Genomic DNA, 18,347 nt, shown 5'->3' on the forward strand with positions numbered 1-18,347 from the left:
CTGAATTTATGTCCAAGGTAACATGCAAACAAACTTAAAGAATGTTTTCAGAATTGCTAAACTTGAACAGTCCTAGTTATGGATGTGCTGCCCCATAAGACTGTGGAGTTGTCAATTCTAAGTTGGGTTATTCTAATGGGTATTCAGTTTCATAATTTCTTTTAAAGATTATCTTGTTTGCCAGAGAATTTTAGACTTGAGTATTGGATTAGATGGACTCTCCCTTCATTCGTTAGCATGCTTGTGGCCTGAGGTGCAAAGATCAGAAAGTCACTTAAGTATTGGAAATGTGTCTATCTCCTTGAGAAATACGTGTGTGTGTGTGTGCGATAGAGATAGAAGCCCTATAAAGAAACTAGTTCAGTTTTATTTATCTCCCCCCCCATACATTGTAATGGAATGCCCAGACATGCAGAGCTGGATAAATGTTTTGTGTTGGTTTTTAGGTAAGGAACTGGTGTCTACATTTCACTGTATAATTTTGGTTAAAAGGCAATAACTTGTATGGGCTTTTTAAAACCAAAATTAACAGTTTGCTTATGAGTAATATGTCATAGCAGGATGAAATAAGCCCACAATCACTAATATTAATTGTTCAGTTTAATAGTTTTACATAAAATGAATGAATTGCAGTCAGTATGCATCATCTATACCGACAGCTTCTTGACAACATTGCTCAAATACATTCCCTTTCTCTTGGTGCCCTAAATACACAGTATTTATAGATGTGTATATCGATCAGTTTACAATGGGATGGGGGTGAGAGAATGCCACTTCTGTATTCTTCCAATGATAACAAACTTGTTGGGTGCTTTTTAATCTCAATCATTGCCCACTCAGGAGTGGGATCTGGCACTCTTATGACACATAGGCACAGAAATCCTAATAAGTTAGAGAATCTAATATTTGAATATTTACATTTCTTCCTTGCTTTGCATTGTTAAAATGAAGAAAGGAAATCCTGATTTCTACACTAAATGGCACAGCACCACAGAAGCATGAAGGATTTTTTTTTGCAATTAAAACATTTTTGGTGGTTTATTCAATGTCAACCCCCCCCCCCCCAATATGCAGAAGAACACGGGCACTTCAGCAAGGGTTTCATTGTCACAATTTCTATTACAGGAAGCCTTGCTGTATGCACAGCCTGTTGTTCTCGGTTAGGCACAGCTAGCCTTAGAGAAAGGGGGGAGGTCACAAATTCCCGGGCCCTTTCACACAAGGTTGATCTCCAGCACCGTTAACTTGTAGGTTTGTGCGATACATTTAATACAGTGTAAAAAAGGCCGGCCCTTAGCCTCTGGTTTTTATTTCTTGACAATCTGGATTACATCCTCATCGTGCATCACGTGATCCTTTCCAACTTTCTGAGGGTTGTACTTCACAGAGGAACCCCAGACCAGGGCACTGGGAGCAGGGAAGGAGAATGAGAGTCAGACACAGTTTTACAACCCTCCCAGGCAACCCTGGATTGAGACATTAACCCTCATCTAATTGTGCCAGGAAATATATTATCTGAAAAACAGGGATGGAGAGAAGACTTCTACTGCATAGCAGTGTCGCCCATTCCAGTTACTAGCAGCTTGATTAGCCCCAGTGCACAGGTAACAAGCTCAGGTGTGTCTTATTAAACTCCTAGTGAAACCAGGACTGCATCACACTGCTATGCAATCCCAGAAGACTATCCTCTCACTTTGGTTGACAGAAACCACCCAATTACCAAATGCACTGCAGCAAGACTCAAAGATGCACTTTAGTACACAATACACATCTTTTAAATATATATTTTATTTATATGCTTTGTTATAGAAACGACTTACTATTTGAACTCCTTGATCAGGGTCTTGTGGATTTTTAGACAGAAATCCTCCACAGACGTCCTTTCCACTGGCAGCACTACTGGGGAGGTGTAGTCTGGCAGCTGGCCCTTGGGCTTGGTGTAGCTAAAACAAGGTAACAAACACACAAGGGGTCAGTTCCACGCACAACTGTTTCCTGAAATTGTAACTGCAATGCTATTCTGTGTAAATTCCTGCTTGTTGCACCTGCACAAACATCAGATAAAGCATGCTCAGCAACGCCTCCCCCTGCCACAGGGCTTACATTCTGACAAGTTTAAGGTAATCCCAGAGTTTTTCTAAGAGATCGTCGAAGTTCCAGCGATGGTGAGCAGAGATCGGGACGCAGTGAGGGACTTTGTAGATGATATCGAGCTCTTCTATTGAAATCTGATCGATTTTATTGAGTACGTAAATACAGGGGATGTAGACCCTGCAAAAAAAAAAAAAAAAAATTAAATTCAGTATGTTATCTGTACTACATCCTTCATGCTTCCTTCCCCTACATCCATGCATGGAAATAAGACTCCCATTGCACAGCAGTTTGACCCATTCCTGCTTTTACTAGGAGTTTAACACCTGAGCTTGTTAGATGTACACTGCGAATAATCGAGCTGGTAGTAAAACCTGGAAGGGGTTGAAAGTGCTATGCAGCAGGAGTCTCGTTTCCATGCCTGCGTGCTGAATGGGTCCCAGTATCAGCGCACCTGTTTCCCTCCACGACGTCGATGAGGTCGTCCGCTGTGGCGTCGCTGCGCAGTGTGATGTCAGCGTTGTGGATCTTGTACTCCGCGAGGATGCTCTTCACTGTCTCCAAGTCCAGCTCGCTCTGGACGCACTGAGGGAAGGAGCAGCAGAGCAGAACAGCTTGTCAAACACAGCTTTGGGAAAGTCCAGTACAGTCTACAGCGGGGTCACTGCTACTCAAGCACATTATAAAGGGTGTAGCTCCAGTGATGATCTATGTGCTTCTCTATGTAGCCAGCAGGGCTAGTCCCCTCTCACCGTGGAAGTCAGGTTGATCCCTCCTTTGTCCTTCCTCTTATAGCCGATGTTGGGCGGCTGTTTGTTGAGGCGGATCCCAAAGCCCTCCAGCTCGTGTTCAATCAGAGTCTTGTGCCCCAGTGGCTTCAGCACATCCAGTACAATGAGGATCAGGTTGCAGGTTCGAGCCACTGAGGGAGAAACAGAAACAAACAAGAGACATTCAGCCCGGGAGCTGAAGACACCATGTTCTGAAGGTGTACGCTACAGTTAAGAAAGCAGACCGCAAGACAGCCTGGAGGGGGTTAACTTACAGTACTGGTGTGGGCAGCAAAACACAAGACTTGACTTGCTGCAGTGTTAGTGGAGAAAGCTGCTGTTCATGACTTGACTTGCTGTATTGTTCGTTGAAGCCCATGCTAAGTTTAGCAGGCTGCGTCCCAAAGTGTTTTGGAAGCAGGTTCTTACCAGCAATGACCTGTCGGCCTCTTCCTTTGCCGTCTTTGGCTCCCTCAATAATACCGGGCAGATCGAGCAGCTGAAACAAACAGGAAAGACACACATAGGAGGGTCTGAAGGCTCAGCGGCAAGGCCACGCTAAGGGCTGGCGAGTCCCCTACCTGGATCTTGGCTCCTTTGTAGCGGATCACCCCCGGCACGGTCGTCAGGGTGGTGAACTCGTACGCTGCCACTTCTGAATACACCCCAGCCAGGTTACTCAGAAGAGTGGACTTCCCCACAGAGGGGAAGCCCACAAACCCAATCCTGGCATCGCCAGTCTTCGCTACATCGAAACCTTCAGGACACAACAGAAAGAAATCAGCAACACCTACCCCATACAGGAGATATATTACAGTGTTATAGCATAGTAAACCTGGACTGGATGTCACTGCTTCTCTCCAGCCCTGCGCTCTCACCTTCCCCTGGGCCCCCTCCGCCCCCCCCCTTGGGAGTGATGAGCTCCCTGCGCAGCTTCGCCAGCCGAGCCTTCAGCAGCCCCAGGTGGTGAGCGGTGGCCTTGTTCTTCTGGGTCCGAGCCATCTGCAAGAGAGGGGGGGCAAGACTCTGCAGTTAAAACTGGAACCATTGTAAGAAGCACGCATGAAATCAAACACTCATTTATTACTAATGCTCTCCAGTTCAGGGAGAGAGAAAGACCCCCCATTGCATAGCAGTTTGATCCATTCCTGATTTTACTGCGCAAAACACACCGGAGCCCATAACATGACGGTTAATGAAACTCCAAGAAAAACCTGGAATGGGTAAAAATGCTACGCAATGGGAATCTTATTGCCAACCTTGCACCCTGGTTCTTAATAGCCCGGTTGGCTCTTGATAGTCTGCACTACCGGTACGGCACGGTGCAGTTATCAACTACACAGACAACCCGTACAGTGCAGTTATATACTGTACCGTACCCATGCATGACAGTTACAATCTCATTAACACCAGGATCACCAGAGCTCAGACCTGCTGACGGTATTGTGATTGAGCGGTGTGTGATCGGTCCACATCTTACAAATGGCTTTGGGTTTTTTTCACCAGAGCTGCTTCAGTGGGCCGGTGTCGTGGTCGCTGCTGTAATGATGTATTTATACAGACAGACCATGCTGTGTTTCCTTACCTCAGACTCGATTTCAGCGATTTTAGCCAGCAAACTCATAGCGGCTGGTCGCGGGTCCTCTCTCCCTCTCTCTACGGTGTCGAAACGTTTAAATGTTTTTTGAGTTACAACTGTCTTAATTCAGAGACGCGACCGACGCAGCCGCTAAACGCGATCCCTCACGCTGGGAAAAACAAAAACCCGGAGGAAGAAGAGAAGAGGCGAGGGAGCGGGGAGAGGCTTTAAAAAAAAAAAATACCGCCTCCTGTGGTGTGGGCTGAATCACTGCAGCGAGACCGAACCGTCTGTCTGCGCTTGACACCGCAGGGTACTATTGCATGCACCGCACGGCACAAGGGTTTGCAAATAAAATACTTTGTAGAATATAATAGATGGCGCTGTTGCGTGTTCTTATGATATCACAGTGGTGGTCCATGCCAGTATAACGCACATGTGAATTTAAAGCAGGTCTATGGTTTATGTTGCATAGAAGCAATACATGACCAGTTGATTTTAACCCACAGCCTGTGTTATTATTCGTTTGAAAATATGTTTAGTCTTTACTCTTGAATTGGCCTCTGCCCTATGCCGTGGCTTTGACCAGTGTAGTATCAAATTCACTTGCCCATGAAATACGGTTGGCCTTGGCTTCTTAATATAATAGTCACATTATGGCAACGCGCTATATGTGCTGTTCATTTAGAAAACGCGTAACTATTACATAAAAAAAAGCTTTTTTTGTGTTACGTTGTTTATTTTTGCTGAATCATTAAAGGTGGTCGGGGTTCGCGGGAGCTTAACATGGATGACAAGCTCTGCGCGTACCCGCGGAACATTCAAAATCGCCGGGAGCCCGCTTTGAGCAAATGAGCCGAACACGCATGCGCACAACAAACAAAGGGCACTGAATTTCACACTGCACCAGTACACTCTGACTATTCACTGCTGCGCCGGTACACTCTGACTATTCACTGCGCCGGTACACTCTGACTATTCACTGCGCCAGTACACTCTGACTATTCACTGCGCCGGTACACTCTGACTATTCACTCACTCTGCTGACTATTCGGTACACTCTGACTATTCACTGCACCGGTACACTCTGACTATTCACTGCGCCTGTACACTCTGACTATTCACTGCGCCGGTACACTCTGACTATTCACTGCGCCGGTACACTCTGACTATTCACTGCTGACCGGTACACTCTGACTATTCACTGCGCCCGTACACTCTGTACACTCTGACTATTCACTGCGCCGGTACACTCTGACTATTCACTGTACACTCTGACTATTCACTGCGCCGGTACACTCTGACTATTCACTGCTGCGCCGGTACACTCTGACTATTCACTGCGCCGGTACACTCTGACTATTCACTGTACACTCTGTACACTCTGACTATTCACTGTACACTCTGACTATTCACTGCGCCTGTACACTCTGACTATTCACTGCGCCGGTACACTCTGACTATTCACTGCGCCTGTACACTCTGACTATTCACTGCACCTGTACACTCTGACTATTCACTGCACCTGTACACTCTGACTATTCACTGTACACTCTGACTATTCCTGCGCCGGTACACTCTGACTATTCACTGTACACTCTGACTATTCACTGCGCCGGTACACTCTGACTATTCACTGCGCCGGTACACTGCGCCGGTACACTCTGACTATTCACTGCGCCGGTACACTCTGACTATTCACTGCACCTCGTTGTGTTTTGGCATGCTGTAACACATTTTCTCTGGGCAGTGTAGTTTGGTGTTCCATATTCCCACAGACAAACGGCATGGATAAACCAATACAGTAACAAGCTAGCAATGGTTGTGTGTATCACAGAATGTGCAGATTGTATTGTGAGGGCAGCAATGTGAAGCACAACGTTTCACTGCATCACTGGGGAGCTGGGTACTTTCAAATGAGAACTTTATTCAGGATTAGAGAAAGCCCACCAAGCGGAACACACAGACATATATAACCTGAGGCATTTCGACAAGAGACAGACAGAAGCACAAATTGTGTTAATAAAAACAGCTAATTGCCAGGGCTCTGTCCGTGTGTTCAATTGTACACATACTGCAAGCACTGAGACGTGATGAATTTATACATATTGAGAGATTTACATTTCGTTTATTTTGATCACTGAAAAAATCTTACTTTTTAGTATGAGTGAGTAACTAATCGTGTGTGAAATAATAATAATAATAATAATAATAATAATAATAAATAATAATAATAATAAAAATAATAATAATAAAGGGCAAACTGGGTTTTACCAATCAATTAAAGGGTGGTAAAACTAGACTCATTTATTTATTTTGTAATTACTCCTATTTAGTCATTAGGGCTACACTATTTAGATACTGTAGAGGGCAGGACCAACGCGTTCCAATCACAAGGAGGTCTCGACATGACTCGGGGCTAGTTAGATCAGAGATCTCCTCCTCTCGCCCCCCCCCCCCCCCCCGATACTTTTCTGACCTTACACGAAAACACATCTTCCTCCCCCCCCCCCTAACATCATGTCTGTTTTTATTTTTTTATTTTATAAGTGTAAAAATTTTTTTTTATTAAGAAACGAATCTTCTGGCCGTGGGAGCAGGTCAGACTCAGTTAAGTTTCAACTTAAAGAACGTTTGCGTCGCGTACTCTTCGCGGCATTTTATTACTTACAAAAAAAACAACACCCCCCCCCCCCCCCCCAGCGATTAGCGATTCCACCTTTACCCCCCTCGAAATGGAAGGTGAAAGTTCACAGGAAGCTGGGGGGCTGCCATTTTTCTGCAAACAGTTTTTTTTTTTAGATGCAAAGAAGTGGGGTTGGTGTCTGACTCCTAATTGAATTTGTATTTTTTTTTTTTTTTTTTTTTAGCGAGGACTCTGCACGAATGCCATGGAGCGCATTTCGGAGCAGCCGTGGAATTCCTCGTACACCTACCAGGTGAGTAAACACAGCGACGAGATGCTTCACAACCTCAACGACCAGAGGAAAAATGGAGGAAGGTTTTGCGATGTTATCCTGCGGGTCGGGGAAGACAGCTTCCCGGCTCACAAAGCCGTGCTGGCGGCCTGCAGCGAGTACTTCGAGTCGGTCTTCAGCTGTCAGGCGGAAGGGGGCGGCGAGACCAAAGAGCTGGAGATGCACACGATCAGCGGCAAAGTTTTTAAGGACATTTTAGACTTCGCGTACACTTCGAAGATTGTCGTCAGACTCGAGTGCTTCCCCGAGCTAATGACAGCCGCCAAGTTTCTCCTGATGAGGTCCGTGATTCGGATATGCCAGGAGGTTATCAAGCAATCCAATGTCCAGATCCTGGTCCCGCCGGCTAGGGGTGATCTGGCTCTGTTCCGAACCGGAGCGCCCGATCTGGGGTTTCCATCGGACATGGCAAATGGGTCCGGTTTGGTGGGGTCCGTGTTCGGGACCAATGAACAGGCGCTCGACAGCGACGTTAACACCCAAGCGACGGGTGGCCTTTCCTTGACAGACAGCAGCCCATCTGCGATTCCTGCGGGTCTGCAGACGGTAGGACGGCTGCCCGTGAAGCCCACACAGCTGTCCCCGCTGCTTGCCGTGGCGAATCCGTTTCAAAACGTGGCGAGCGGCGCCGCTCAGGTTGGAGCGGGAGGGAAGCGGGGCAGAGGGCGGCCCAAGAAAGCCCCGGCGGTGGATCCCATGCTCTTCGCCGGCCCGGCCGTTGCAAAGGAGCTGGGAATCTTCCCCTGCGGACTGTGCGGAAAGATTTTCAGCGACGGCGTTCGGCTCAGGAACCACGAAGCCCAGCACAGCGCGCCCAGCATCAGTCTTCACAGCATGGGCAACTCCGAAAACGGGGTTCCGATCCACATCGGGGTCGCAGACGGCACTCGGAAGCGGGAGAGGACCAGGAGGCACGTCGGGTGCGACATTTGCGGAAAGGTGTTTCGGGACGTTTATCACCTCAACCGGCACAAGCTCTCTCACTCCGGGGAGAAGCCCTACGCCTGTCCGGTGTGCGGGCTGCGTTTTAAGAGGAAGGACCGGATGTCTTACCACGTTCGGTCTCACGACGGCTCGGTCGGGAAGCCCTACGTGTGTCAGACCTGCGGAAAAGGTTTCTCCAGGTAAGACACTGATGGGCTTGTATTCGGGGGGGGAACTCACTCTCACACACACAGTCCTGACGCGTTGACTGACTGTTTAAAAGTGAATAGATTCGGGTCCATTGCATCCCAACTGAGCAGATGGTTCATTTACAGGTTCAGATAAATCACTCTGAAAATCCATCCCATAGTTTACAAATCTCCGCGTTCATCCGATTTAGGCAGTTTGGCTGACTGCGCGCTCCCTGCCCCTTTCACACATGTTATGCGCGCCGCTATGGAAGCGCTGCGCACACTGTACTGTCCGGACTGGGTGGTCGCCTGTTCACCTCCTCTGATCACCTGCAGGGCTAATAGAAAATGCTGAAAGCAATGCCAGTTAGACAAAGGCTCTGTTATAATAGCACAGCCAGCTTGTATTTGTAGTATTATAAAATCAGTGTGTTCTCCATGTGTTCCCCAGTCCTGCGTGTTTATAGTTGTTGCATGTTTTCTAGACCTTGTGTAGCTCTGTTCAGAACGGCAGGTCTTCTGAAATGAAATGCAGCTGGCAGTAAATGTGGCGCAGTGTTCCAGTGCACTATGGTGATCTTGTCCGGTCACGCGTTTGTGGTAGGGGTCATTGCACACCAGGACGGTGTATACAGATTCCGTTTAGCCTGTCTGTCCACCCATCTATGTGCTTTTATTTATTGATTTCCTCGTTTCGTAGGCCGGACCACCTAAACGGACACATCAAGCAGGTGCACACCTCGGAGAGACCCCACAAGTGTCAGGTGAGACCGCTCTTATCCTGAGAGCTCCTCAAGAGAGGGGGTTACAGCTGCAGCTTCAGACATTGTGAAAGAAAATGGTTCCTTAGGCAGAAGGAGCCATTTCAATTACAGACCCCCCCACCCCCCACCCATGACTGCCTCTTCGTGGGAGCAGGTCATGTTTTTCAGCGGCTGCTGAATCGCAGTGATTCAGAAACGCTGAGCTAGCCCCCCCCCTGGCCACAGGGAGATCAGGTTACAGATCAGCTTCACACTGTGGCTCTGTTACACAGGGGTTTGGAGTCTGGGGGAGTGAGGGGAGAGGTGCTGGTATGCAAACGCTGCAGCAGAGAATTCCTGTGAAAGGACGGAAGGAGAACAGGAGAGAACGGATGAAATGCTCAGCCTCTCATGCATGGCAGTGTGAGGTTTCAGCTCTAACACATTTCATTGAGTAGTGTAGGTGCTGATCTCCCTTGCTGTTCTGAGTTTCTTGCATGGCAGTGTGATGTTTCAGCTCTGGTTTGAGCGTTCTCATGAGCTCAGCCTCTCTAGAGTAGATGGTGTGCATTCCTCACTGAAGAAAGCCATTCAACACTTGGATGCTGCAGCACTAGCCTCGCTCGCCATGCTCTGCAGGACAGATCTAGATTTCTCTGAAAAAGATAAGGACATTTTCAAAGCCATTTTAAATTGGAATAAAGTAGTTTTCATCTGCTAGTTTTGTATACATTTTTGCAGATTTATGCCTTTTGTTCACTTAAAATAAAATAATGGTTTGTTGATTACATTTTTTTTGTTTAAGGACTATGATGTCATAACCAAGCTGCCTGTGTTTCGTTTACGACTATGATGTCATAACCAAGCTGTCTTTGTCTTTTGGGCTGAACGACAGGTTGAAGAGGTGAAAGGCCATGGCAGTAATGACTATAACGCTTTTTGTGTTAATCTCTTGAAGACCTGCAATGCCTCCTTTGCCACACGAGACAGGCTGCGCTCCCACCTGGCGTGCCACGAGGATAAAATCCCATGCCAGGTGTGTGGCAAGTTCCTGCGGGCCGCCTACATGACGGACCACCTAAAGAAGCACAGCGAGGGTCCGCACAACTACTGCAGCATCTGCAACAAAGGTAACGCAAGCAGCTCCCGGCAAGCCCTCTGTGTGACCAGGGTGCTGCTTTAACGAAGAGCGCTCAGGGCTTTGCAGGTCCCTTGCTTTACGGATCAAGACACAGGCTTGTCCCAGGCGTGCTGCTATGAAGGAGTGTATGGGCCTGCCACCACCACCGCCATCTAGTGGCCTGCTGGTGGAAGTGCAGCTGCGTGATGTTCTCTCCTTTTACTTCGTGCCACTGCTACAGTCTTGGATTGGGCTCACTGGTACCAGTGTGTTTAACCTGTGCTTAAAACTGCTTGAGGAAGAATCATCCTCTTGCATGCTTTTCAAATAACACAGCTGGCTAGAGAGACGGCCGTTGTTTGTTTATTGTGTTTTGGTCCCTTGTCCACGTCTCACTCTACGCTGTATGGGTTAGTACAGCAGCTGTACCGAGAGAGCTTCTCTTTAGTTCAGCTGCAGAAGGACAAGGCTTATTTACATTTACTTTTCCGATCATCCAGCATGAAAACTGGGATCAGGACCTTGTGCTTTCTTGTGGTTTTATATTTCTTTTTATTTCAGCCGACAGCCACCAGGAATAAAGAGCTGTTAAAGCTGGTACCACAAAAGCAGGTCTATGTTCTACAATGTCTGTGCTTGTGTCCAGGCAGTGTTGTTCTCTAGTGTATATACTGCAGTAACTGTACTTCCACAGTACTGAACATCTCTTCTGAGGCTGTGTCTGAGTAATTTGTGTGCACTGGAAAGCAATGCAAACTTTACAATAATCTGGGTACTTGAGGATTACTCTGAGGGCTTCCAGTGTAAATTTCAACTTGTCTGGTTAGTTCCTGACTCCCCTCTATCTGTGGGTCTCTGTCTATCTGTGCCTGTGTTCCAGCGCTAAGGTTTCTGTGTTTATCTCCTGGTTTCTCGTCTAGGTTTCTCCACTGCTTCCTACCTAAAGGTCCATGTAAAAAGCCACCACGGGGCCGCCCTCCCCGACAGCCCCCCCTTTACTGAGCAGAGGGATCAGCCCCAGAACGGGGGCGCGGGCTTCCACACGGGCAGGACTTGTGCTGTCGAAGGCAAGATATCCGCGCTGTGATATCCACGCTGTGCTTCTGCTCCATGTGCATTGATCACTGCTGCTTCTGTAAAGCATTGCAACAGCCCACTTCTGATTTGAAAGACAAAACAGAAAACCTTATGTAGCGTCCGTCGTTGAAAATACACGCTGGCAAAACCGGACGCGAGAAAGTGATCAGTTGATTTACTGGTCAAAAAAAAAAAAAGAATTTGGTTCGCTTCATTTTCATTTGATTTAAAGAAAAGAAAAACATTTGAGACTTTAATGTACATGCTGTGCATTGAGGGATGGGGAGGGAGGCTGTTTCCCTCTGGCTGACAGAGGTAGTGTGTCCCGTGGACACTGTGACGTGCAGAGTGGGAGCCCCAGAGATGTCATTTAGGGATCGGAGAAACGGAAATCTGATTGGAATTACTGTAAGTTGCCATCTCTGCTATGGTTCCAAATTCTACCAGACCTTGTGTCTAAAAACAGTCTAATGCGATTCAGTGAAAATGGGGTTACCTGGGGTTTTGAAAGCAGGGATCGTCCCTGCTTCTAAACCTGATGACCAGTCCGTGCGGCTAACGAGTTTTTAACGAGTTATCTTTAATTGGGAGTACTCCGAGCATTCGTACTGCGCCTTTTTAAGCTTCTTAAAAGCAGAAGGATTCCTGATGAAATGACCTGGGACAGATTGCAAATCCGAGCCTGAAACTGTCTTTTTAAAAACACCGCCGCATAGAGTTTAAGACGAGTGACGTGTGTGTTTTAGTGACACGTGCGTTCTTTGTGCTGTCGATGTTGGACTGTAAGAACAGTAGTGGGAGGCTGCAGAAGCGTTTGCAAACATGTGCTTTTCACCCCCAGGTAAACGGTTCTGTATGGTACACTGTGTGTGCATGGCGGCAGCAGCAGCTCTGCAGTCATGTGACTGGACCAGTGACCTGCATGGCTTTGTTTCAGTGTATTGCTTTCTTCTCCATCGCTCCCAGACACTATGCATGCGCTTTAGCAATGCATGTGCAGCTGTATTGTCATTGTAGTACTGCTGTAGTTTTTTATGGATCTTTTTCGAATATTATTGCCATTCAGAGCAGCAGCTTTTGGTTTCCGGGGTTTGGGTGGTGGTGGGTTAATTTTTGAACACCATTATAATGAAGGAGGTCATAACCCCATTGCCTAAAAAAACACAAACTTACTCTCGTCTGGCCACTAGGTGTCACTGTGTCTCTCCTTTCAGTAATTCAGAGCTTAACAACCACTTCATCTGGCACGCTTCTTTATGCCTGTCCCTGTGCATAGGATTAATAAATAGTACAATAAGAGAAGGTCCTGGCATGCCTAGAAGTACTGAGCAGATTGCTCAAGCTGCAGACTGCCCCCTAGAGTTTGCACCCAGCTCTGCATGTTACCAGCCTGGGCAGCTCTGCCCATTCAGCTGGTGCCTGCCTTCTGTGTGCAGAGTCCAGGGTAGGTGCACCATTCCAAAGAAGTAGGATGCAGCGGGTTTTATAAACTCGATGTGTGAGATTCTCTGACTGGGCAGACTTCTATTTGATTTGCTGCCTTTCAGATTTAGAGGGTTACATTGTTGTTTGTTTGTTTGTTTGTTTTGTAAACCACACGGTTTGATTTGTGAGTGTTGGGGAGAGGGGAGTGTGTGAGTGAGAGCCTCTTGTTTTGATTCAGGCTTTCCTGAAGCGTTTGTTTGTTTGTGTTCCAGTGGGTGACTGCTTATAGAACAGCGGCAGGTGCTAGAAATGCCGATATGATCTGGTCTGTGGAAAACTGAGTCAACCGTTTGGTGGCTGGAGTTGCTGCAGTTGGTTCAGGAAGCCCTGAGTTAGCTTGGCTGGCCGTTTTTAACAGGGGTATGGTTAGAGACAGGGGTCTGACAGGGCGTTGAAGCTCTGATTGGCTGAATTGTGGCAGGTGGGCGACACTGGGGGGCATGCCAGTGAGGGAGGGTACCCCTGTAGAGGTGGAGGCGCAGGGGCACAATCCCAGTGGTCTTTGACTTCCTCGTTCCTTAAAACCAGGCTGATTCCTCTGCCAGTCCGTCACTCCAGAGGGGCGAAAGTCTGAGAAAGGAGAAGTGACCAGAACACCATTTCAAACATGAACTTTACATCAGTGAAGATACAAACAAACAAGCAAAAAAAAAAAGAAAGATTCAAATAAATAAATAAGGCCAGGCAGTGACAATCCAAATAGCATGCTGACTTGGCAACTAATATAGTCGGGAAAAGTTTCAAACCTTTTTTTTTTTTTTTTTTTTTTTTTTTTTTAGACTGGTGTGAAGGTTATTTTTGAAATGATTTTTTTTGTTTGTTTGTTTTTGGGCACTTTTTTCTCCTGCTCTTTTATAGACTTTTGTGCCAGTCAGAGGCTGCTGGTCAGTTTCCCTGAAGCAGAGGTGCGTTTCCGAGGGCTGCCTGCCGCGGCCCCGCCCACGCTGCCCTTCTGCCCTCCTCCCATTGGCTTCCAGCCCGAGGTGTTGCTGGGGAAACCTGGCGCTCAGTATTTTTGGGAATGCCGGGCGGCCGGCCTGCCTGGGCGTCACGCAGGTCAGTACCTGAGATGGGCCTCTCGAGCCCTGGGGTGAGGCAGCCCAAACCTGGGCACTGGTTCACGCACTTGTGCTGCAGAGACTCGGTAGTGTTTGTGCTGTAAATTAGGGTTGTGCTCCCTGTGGTTTCACTGGATCTTGAGCTTGGTTTGCCAGGGTCATGGCAAGTCAGTTAGTTACTGTGCAGTGATTTTGTTCCTCCCCTTTGCTATAATAGAAAGCCTGATGGAAAGGGCTCTGCTCCAGAGAGGATGGTTGAAGCTGCTTTCTCTCTTGTTGGCTGTGTGGTTCAGCAGCAGCTCTCAGGGCATTACTGTGAAGGGAGAGCTGTGTGTGGAACTCCCCCCCCCCCCCCGGGGGGGGGTCTCCTGTCTGTGGCGGGATAAAAATTTTTATAAATTTCCACGTGCAGACAGGATCTACCATGTCAAACACAGACCTACTTATACGTCTGCGCACAGTGTCCCTCTAGATGATATCGGTCCAGGGATCACCTGACTAACTGACTTAGATCAAGATGACCTCTAAAAAAATTGCCACAAGACCGGACGCACATTTAAAAAAAAAAAAAAAAAAAAAAAAAAAAAAAAAAATTATACCTTTCTATTATTTGTTTATTTATTTATTTATTTATTTTTATAAAAATGTTTTCCTGCAGACGGACAAGAGGACCTGCAGAAATGCCCCCACCAAGACCCACAGGACAGCTCAGACAACTCCTTCGGGGAGCTGTCTGACGGGAGCGATCTCAAGTCTCACCACAAGGTGGAGGAAGAGAGTGTCTCGTTCCAGTGCGAGGCGGGAGGAGGGGGCGAGGCCAGGGGTGACAGCAAGTCGAAGAACGAGATGGAAAAAAAGCACACCTGCCCGGACTGCGGCAGCAGTTTCCGCTCCAGGTCCCACCTGAACAAGCACGTGCAGAGGGCTCACTGCCCCCAGAAGGGCATGCAAGCGCTGGGGGAACTGGCCCCCTTCTCCCCGCAACAGAACATGTCCCTCCTTGAGTCTTTCGGCTTCCAGATTGTCCAGTCCGCTTTTGCATCCTCGCTGACTGATCCCGAGGCTGGGCACAGCGGGATGAACATGGGGGGGAAGTGACTCCCCGAGACTGCCCCCACACCTCAGTTTCACTGAGCTAAACTGAGAGGGGGCATCGGTACCACCGCCACCATTTAGCTGTGCTGATCCTGCGGGTGATTCCCAGCGATTTGAGAGGAGAGGTCCATGCAGAACTGGAGTCAAGGGGCAACTTGGTTTTATATTTATATATATTAAAACCAAATATCTCAAATATTTTCTCATGTCATATATAAGGTTACATGTACTGTGCTGTAATGAGAAATGTAATGATCTGTTAGTTTTTATTTTGCCAGTGTCAGCTGATATTTTCTTCTGCTCCTCATCCTCAGTCTGACCCTGGCAGTGCGCCCCGTGCGTGCATGTGTGTGTGTTTGTGCGCGTGCGTGTGTCCGTCCGCACTCTTACACCAGATCGGGAGGGGTTGAAGGCATTGTATTTAATTGTATTTATTTTTGAGTTGAGGTTTCTTCTCTAGTTGCTGTCGCGCTCCTTGGCACCGCACCTCTCCACAGTTCAGGACCCTTGGCAGAAGTTGCCCCAGTGCTGTGCAGAGGGGCTCCTGTTTACGAGTCACGCTGTAGAGCAGGAGTAGGCAGGGAGGTGCTTCCTGGGCGGTTTCTGAACGGAGCCAGGTTTGCACTGCAGCAGCAGTTTGGTAGATAATGCATGGCAGACCTGCAATGGTTCATCACGCTGACCTCGGACGCTGGCATTGCCGGGGAACTCCAAGAGACCTAGCCAGACTGAGTGTCCTTTACCTCCCCATGGCATGTATATAGGGTTTGTATTCCAGGATAACGAGCAGAAGCTTGCAGAGTGCTTCGGAAGACCCTCGTAACCCTTTTCTAGGAATCCTTTCAAGCACAGTAGTGTGTAAAGTACAATCATCTGTATTGTAGGAACAATACAGATGTGCTTTTGTTCTTTGTTGTTTAATACAGGCGTATTCAGAATTGTGTTTCTGTGCTGCCAGCACTGTCGGGTGAATCAGGTCTACTGGACCACACCCGCTCAGCAAGAGTTTAGTGGAAGTTTTAGCCGAATTTAAAAAGACACGGTTGTCAAATACTTTTTATGTATTGGAGAAAGTAAAATAATACAAATTTGTTTTGTATTTGTTTTAAAATATTACATGTACTTGAGTTTTTGGTCCTGGCTGTTGAAGGCTGCGTGACCAGAATGGGTCTCTCGTTTAAACTCTGTGTCGATTGGGCAGGGATTCACTTTCTGGAGGCAGGAATCGTTTTCTGCTCTCTTCTTTGGACAGGGATTCGACACAAATGCAAGCAGAATGAAAATGCCTATATAAATGTATTATTATGCTGGCTAGCACTGAAAGCACTCTGCTGATTGAGGTGTAAGTAGTGTGTGCTTGATACGGAGGGGGTGTCTCATCTCTCCGGAGAAAGACGCAGTCTAATAAATGTGACCACCATTGACCTGGCTTGTACAGAAATCCCTAATGGATTACTCTTGGGGAAGCCAAGATCTATTTTAACAAGTAATGTAGTTTAGCTCCAGCTTGTAATCTTACTTGGTAATTTCAAGTACAGGCAGGTTCCCACATCATGAGCCTCAGAGGGTTTATATAGCGGGGCAAAGAACAATGGATCTGTATCAATAGGATGGTCTGACCAATCCAATTCCATTGATCAGCCTGATTGAAACTGACTGAACACAGCTCTCATGTTTCTGAAAATCTGTAAATAGTAAGTAACAGATTGTTTTGCAGTGGCAGGAAGTCTGATTGGTCCGTTTGTTTAGACCCTGGAAACAGCATTCCCATTAGAAAGCAATTCAGCAGAATTGAACACACAGTGTCTCGGGTAGCCTTCAGCACAGTGCATTGACCCTCATAACCTGAAGCCAGACTCCCATTGCAGAGCAGTTTGATCAATTCCTGGTTTTACTAAGAGTTTCATAATAAGACCTACCTCGAATCAAGCCCATGGTGAAAGCTGGAATGGGTGAAACTGCTCGCAGTAGAGGTCTTATTTCCATCCATGCATATAAACTCTTATCAAAGTTCATGTGAATGCAAACCGAGAAGCCTGGGGTCCAAGTGTATGCGTTGTATGGGTAGAGGGCGACTCCTACCGTCTTGCTTTGATGCTCTTGTGTTTTTAACTGCTGTAATGGTGGTAAGGCAGTCTTCTTTCATTTTGTTATTGATTGCATCTGTTTTTTGTATTTTCCTGTTGCTATTAAACGACATTTTGCGTCAGGTTGGAACGTGACTTTAAAACTGGGCAAGAGAACTCCAATAAAGGGCTGTTTTCAACATGCGGCATAATCCGGGAATGTGGAATATCTGGACCCCCTGTAATTATAGACCCAGTTAACCCTTTCGGTGTCTCTGCAAGTACTGACCGGACCCATAAATCCCATTTACCAAAATATATGTAATTTTTTTTTTTTTTTTTTTTTAAAGTGTCCAGCGTCCTGCTCTCATGTACACTTGGTAAAGAAGTGTGGATTGTGTGGCTTCACTTTCTTCAGCTCCACAAAACGAATTCAGGACTGCCAGGGTTCATGCGTTTACGTGTCTCAGAAGATCAATGTATATAAGTGGCCTGGAGAAAGGGTCTCTTGCAGGGTACGGGGTCTCACTGGGGTTGAGATCTGAACCAGTCAGCGGGCAAGGCTGCAGTAGCGGTGCAAAGTGCCTTTCGGAGCCCGTTTGCATGCAGCTATAGGGAGCGGAAAGGAGCTGTGGCGCATATGCAATAACCCTAGAAGCAGGCTTTTAAACACAATGTACATTTTTAGAAAAACAAATCTGAACGTGAACTTGACTGACTGTTGATTGGCTGGGCGTTTGTGTTAAGCGACGTTTTGGTTCTTTCCTCTTTGTTTTTGTATTGATAGACGCATACCTTTTCCAGAGGGGAGTGTTGGGTTTGTACACTGTTTTAACTCGGTAGTCTCTGTATGTTTTGATGTACAGAGATTTAATTAATAAACAAAGTGTTAATCTGAGGAGTTTGTGCTTTTATTTAATTTTCATTGATCATTAATAAAACTTCAAAATCAACTCTGACTCGCACTAAGCTACAGCATTCCCATTGGATAGCTGGTGCGAAGAATCCCTCTGCGGTTTTTTCTTGACCGTGAAAGAGTTAAAGCGAAACGTTAGCGTCGCAATAGTTATTTTGAATAACTTTGAAAATATTCAACAATAAACTGTGATTCACGAACACATGTATCCAGATAAATATATAGATAGATAGATAGATAGATAAATTTGTTTT

At 46.9% G+C, this 18,347-nt stretch overlaps 2 protein-coding genes across 6 annotated transcripts; one reads left to right on the plus strand and one right to left on the minus strand.

The window, feature by feature from the left end:
- Nucleotides 1–582: 582 nt before the first annotated feature.
- Nucleotides 583–4,628, minus strand: LOC121297544 (developmentally-regulated GTP-binding protein 1-like). Its single transcript, XM_041223898.1, has 9 exons — nt 4,447–4,628; nt 3,740–3,863; nt 3,443–3,618; nt 3,291–3,360; nt 2,844–3,013; nt 2,546–2,676; nt 2,104–2,271; nt 1,821–1,943; nt 583–1,407 (listed from the first exon to the last, which is right to left on the minus strand). The coding sequence occupies exons 1-9, from the start codon at nt 4,483–4,485 to the stop codon at nt 1,308–1,310; spliced, it is 1,101 nt and encodes a 366-aa protein (XP_041079832.1). The 5' UTR covers nt 4,486–4,628; the 3' UTR covers nt 583–1,307.
- Nucleotides 4,629–7,189: 2,561 nt separating this feature from the next.
- On the plus strand, nt 7,190–18,039 carry LOC121297263 (POZ-, AT hook-, and zinc finger-containing protein 1-like). Of its 5 annotated transcripts, XM_041223466.1 has the most exons (6): nt 7,190–8,542; nt 9,234–9,297; nt 10,235–10,406; nt 11,317–11,463; nt 13,817–14,014; nt 14,675–18,039. In XM_041223466.1, exons 1-6 carry the CDS (start codon nt 7,332–7,334, stop codon nt 15,112–15,114), a joined length of 2,232 nt encoding a protein of 743 aa, XP_041079400.1. In that variant the 5' UTR covers nt 7,190–7,331; the 3' UTR covers nt 15,115–18,039. The 5 variants fall into 5 exon arrangements, with proteins under 5 accessions (XP_041079400.1, XP_041079396.1, XP_041079397.1 ...); XM_041223462.1 differs by lacking the exon at nt 13,817–14,014 and having other exon boundaries at nt 10,172–10,406; XM_041223463.1 differs by lacking the exon at nt 13,817–14,014.
- Nucleotides 18,040–18,347: the final 308 nt, after the last annotated feature.

The sequence above is a fragment of the Polyodon spathula genome, chromosome 22 (assembly GCF_017654505.1).
Source record: "Polyodon spathula isolate WHYD16114869_AA chromosome 22, ASM1765450v1, whole genome shotgun sequence".
Lineage (NCBI taxonomy): Eukaryota > Metazoa > Chordata > Actinopteri > Acipenseriformes > Polyodontidae > Polyodon > Polyodon spathula.

Coding starts and splice junctions, on each gene's coding strand:
- LOC121297544 (XM_041223898.1), bottom strand. CDS start 4,485: ATGAGTTTGCTGGCTAAAATCGCTGAAATCGAGTCTGAG. Junction 3,014..3,290: donor AGGCCGACAGGTCATTGCTG/GTAAGAACCTGC, acceptor TTTCTCCCTCAG/TGGCTCGAACCTGCAACCTG. Junction 1,408..1,820: donor CTGATCAAGGAGTTCAAATA/GTAAGTCGTTTC, acceptor CCCTGCTCCCAG/TGCCCTGGTCTGGGGTTCCT.
- LOC121297263 (XM_041223466.1), top strand. CDS start 7,332: ATGGAGCGCATTTCGGAGCAGCCGTGGAATTCCTCGTACACCTACCAG. Junction 8,543..9,233: donor TGCGGAAAAGGTTTCTCCAG/GTAAGACACTGA, acceptor CTCGTTTCGTAG/GCCGGACCACCTAAACGGAC. Junction 11,464..13,816: donor CAGGACTTGTGCTGTCGAAG/GCAAGATATCCG, acceptor GCTCTTTTATAG/ACTTTTGTGCCAGTCAGAGG.